This window comes from Buceros rhinoceros, unplaced genomic scaffold (genome assembly GCF_000710305.1).
Source record: "Buceros rhinoceros silvestris isolate BGI_N320 unplaced genomic scaffold, ASM71030v1 scaffold26043, whole genome shotgun sequence".
Classification (NCBI taxonomy): Eukaryota; Metazoa; Chordata; class Aves; order Bucerotiformes; family Bucerotidae; genus Buceros; species Buceros rhinoceros.
Window position 1 is genome coordinate 1 of NW_010405726.1, and position 2,041 is coordinate 2,041.

The 2,041-nt window shown below is 47.5% G+C and overlaps 1 protein-coding gene across 1 annotated transcript; it reads left to right on the forward strand.

Moving 5' to 3' along the window:
* Positions 1 to 3: 3 nt before the first annotated feature.
* Positions 4 to 664, forward strand: LOC104491431 (zinc finger protein ZIC 2; the record flags this gene model as incomplete). Its single annotated transcript, XM_010133857.1, has 1 exon — positions 4 to 664. A coding segment is annotated over one exon (661 nt), but the record flags the coding sequence as incomplete, so codon positions are not given.
* Positions 665 to 2,041: the final 1,377 nt, after the last annotated feature.

Sequence of the window (2,041 nt, forward strand, 5' to 3'; positions counted from 1 at the left end):
CCGGCCGGCGGACAGCACGGCATCTTCGGCCCTGCGGCCGGCAGCCTGCACCATCCGCACACGGACGCTCAGAGCCACCTTCTCTTCCCGGGCATTCACGACCAGCACGGCCCCCATGCCTCCCAAAACGTCCTCAACGGGCAGATGCGCCTGGGCTTGCCGGGGGAGGTGTTCGCCCGGTCGGATCAGTATCGCCAGGTCTCCAGCCCCAGGACTGACCCGTACTCCGCGGCTCAGCTGCACAACCAGTACGGCCCCATGAATATGAATATGGGCATGAACATGGCAGCCCACCACCACCACCACCCAGGTGCCTTTTTCCGCTACATGCGGCAGCAGTGCATCAAGCAAGAGCTCATCTGCAAGTGGATCGACCCCGAGCAGCTGAATAACCCCAAAAAAAGTTGCAATAAAACTTTCAGCACCATGCACGAGTTGGTTACCCACGTCTCGGTGGAGCATGTTGGGGGACCCGAGCAGAGCAACCATGTCTGCTACTGGGAGGAGTGTCCCCGGGAAGGCAAGCCCTTCAAAGCGAAATACAAACTGGTCAATCATATTCGAGTGCACACGGGAGAGAAACCCTTCCCGTGCCCCTTCCCCGGCTGCGGAAAAGTTTTCGCCAGATCAGAAAACCTCAAAATTCACAAAAGGACGCACACAGGTAATTCTGGTTTCTTTCAGCAGATTTTCTCACGCTGCCCGCGCCTGTGCATGTGTGTATATAGCCATATGTATATAGATAGATAGACAGAGAGATGTAAAATGACGAGAGTGATAAAATAAGGATGATCTCGTTTAATATGTTTTCCCCTGCACCATCACACGGCTGCGTTTGTTTTGGTTTCTTCCTTGCCAACATCCCTCCCTCCCCCCTTCCAAGATTTCAAAAGGATATTTTACTGATTTATTTTAGTTTGCGGAATGAGCGATGTAGATTCCTGCCGACGCTCGGCGGGAAAGCAAAATACAGTGCGAACTAAATTCTATCATCCTGTTAAAAGACGGGGAGACGTGTATATCTATGTTTATATTTACGCATACATGAAACGCCTTATACATTTGCAATGCGCAACGTATTTGCATGTAACTTCAGCGCTTGTGAACATGGCTTTCATGTGTGGATACCGAGAGAGAGAAAAACTATATAAATCCGTGCAAAATCCATCATCGGTCCAAAATCCCGTTGGAAGAGGCAAAACGTCCCTTTCTGGGAATGCTTTCTATTAAATTTAAATGGTGTGAGCAACGCAATAAAATTTTCTCATTTAAAAATAAAAAAGTGTTTTTAAAGTCTCATTCGGTGTGATTTAAGGTGCTTTTGCAACAGTTTATTAAATGATGTAATAGGGAACAGAAGATTGGAGGCTCGGAAACTTCCACCCAAATCAGGTGGAAGAGGGGCGAAGGAGCCCAGGCTTTTCCGATGGAAAATCGCTTGAGCCGAGGGGTAACAAAAATATACGCATCCTCCCGCCTCATCTATTATTCATTTACTACTCCTGCCGGCTCGAACCGTGCCAGACTATTTCATAAAAGACGGCCAAATATTTTAGCGACTTCCACTCTAAATATTTACCCGGAGAAAGGCTAAAAATCTAGAGGCCTATTGTTTTCTCAAGTGCTAAGCCCAATGCGAGGTGCGAGACGAGCTTTAACAAGGTTTAAAATTTGAGAAATGTATTTGCATGAGATGCCCGCACTTAAGTCATTGTGTCTGAGCGGATGTCTTTAAGAAACAATTTAGGTGCTAATGGAATTTAATGTTAAATGCTTCCCCCGCCCAAGGCGGGGGGGGTGTGGAGTTTGAGAAATGTATTTGCATGAGATGCCCGCACTTAAGTCATTGTGTCTGAGCGGATGTCTTTAAGAAACAATTTAGGTGCTAATGGAATTTAATGTTAAATGCTTCCCCCGCCAAAGGCGGGGGGGATGTGGAGTTCTCACCTCCAAATTACTACCCGGCATTTGGAGTCCTGGCAGCGGGGCGAGAGGAATCCCTATGAAAATTAAATGAAGTATTTTACAGACGTTGAGTTTT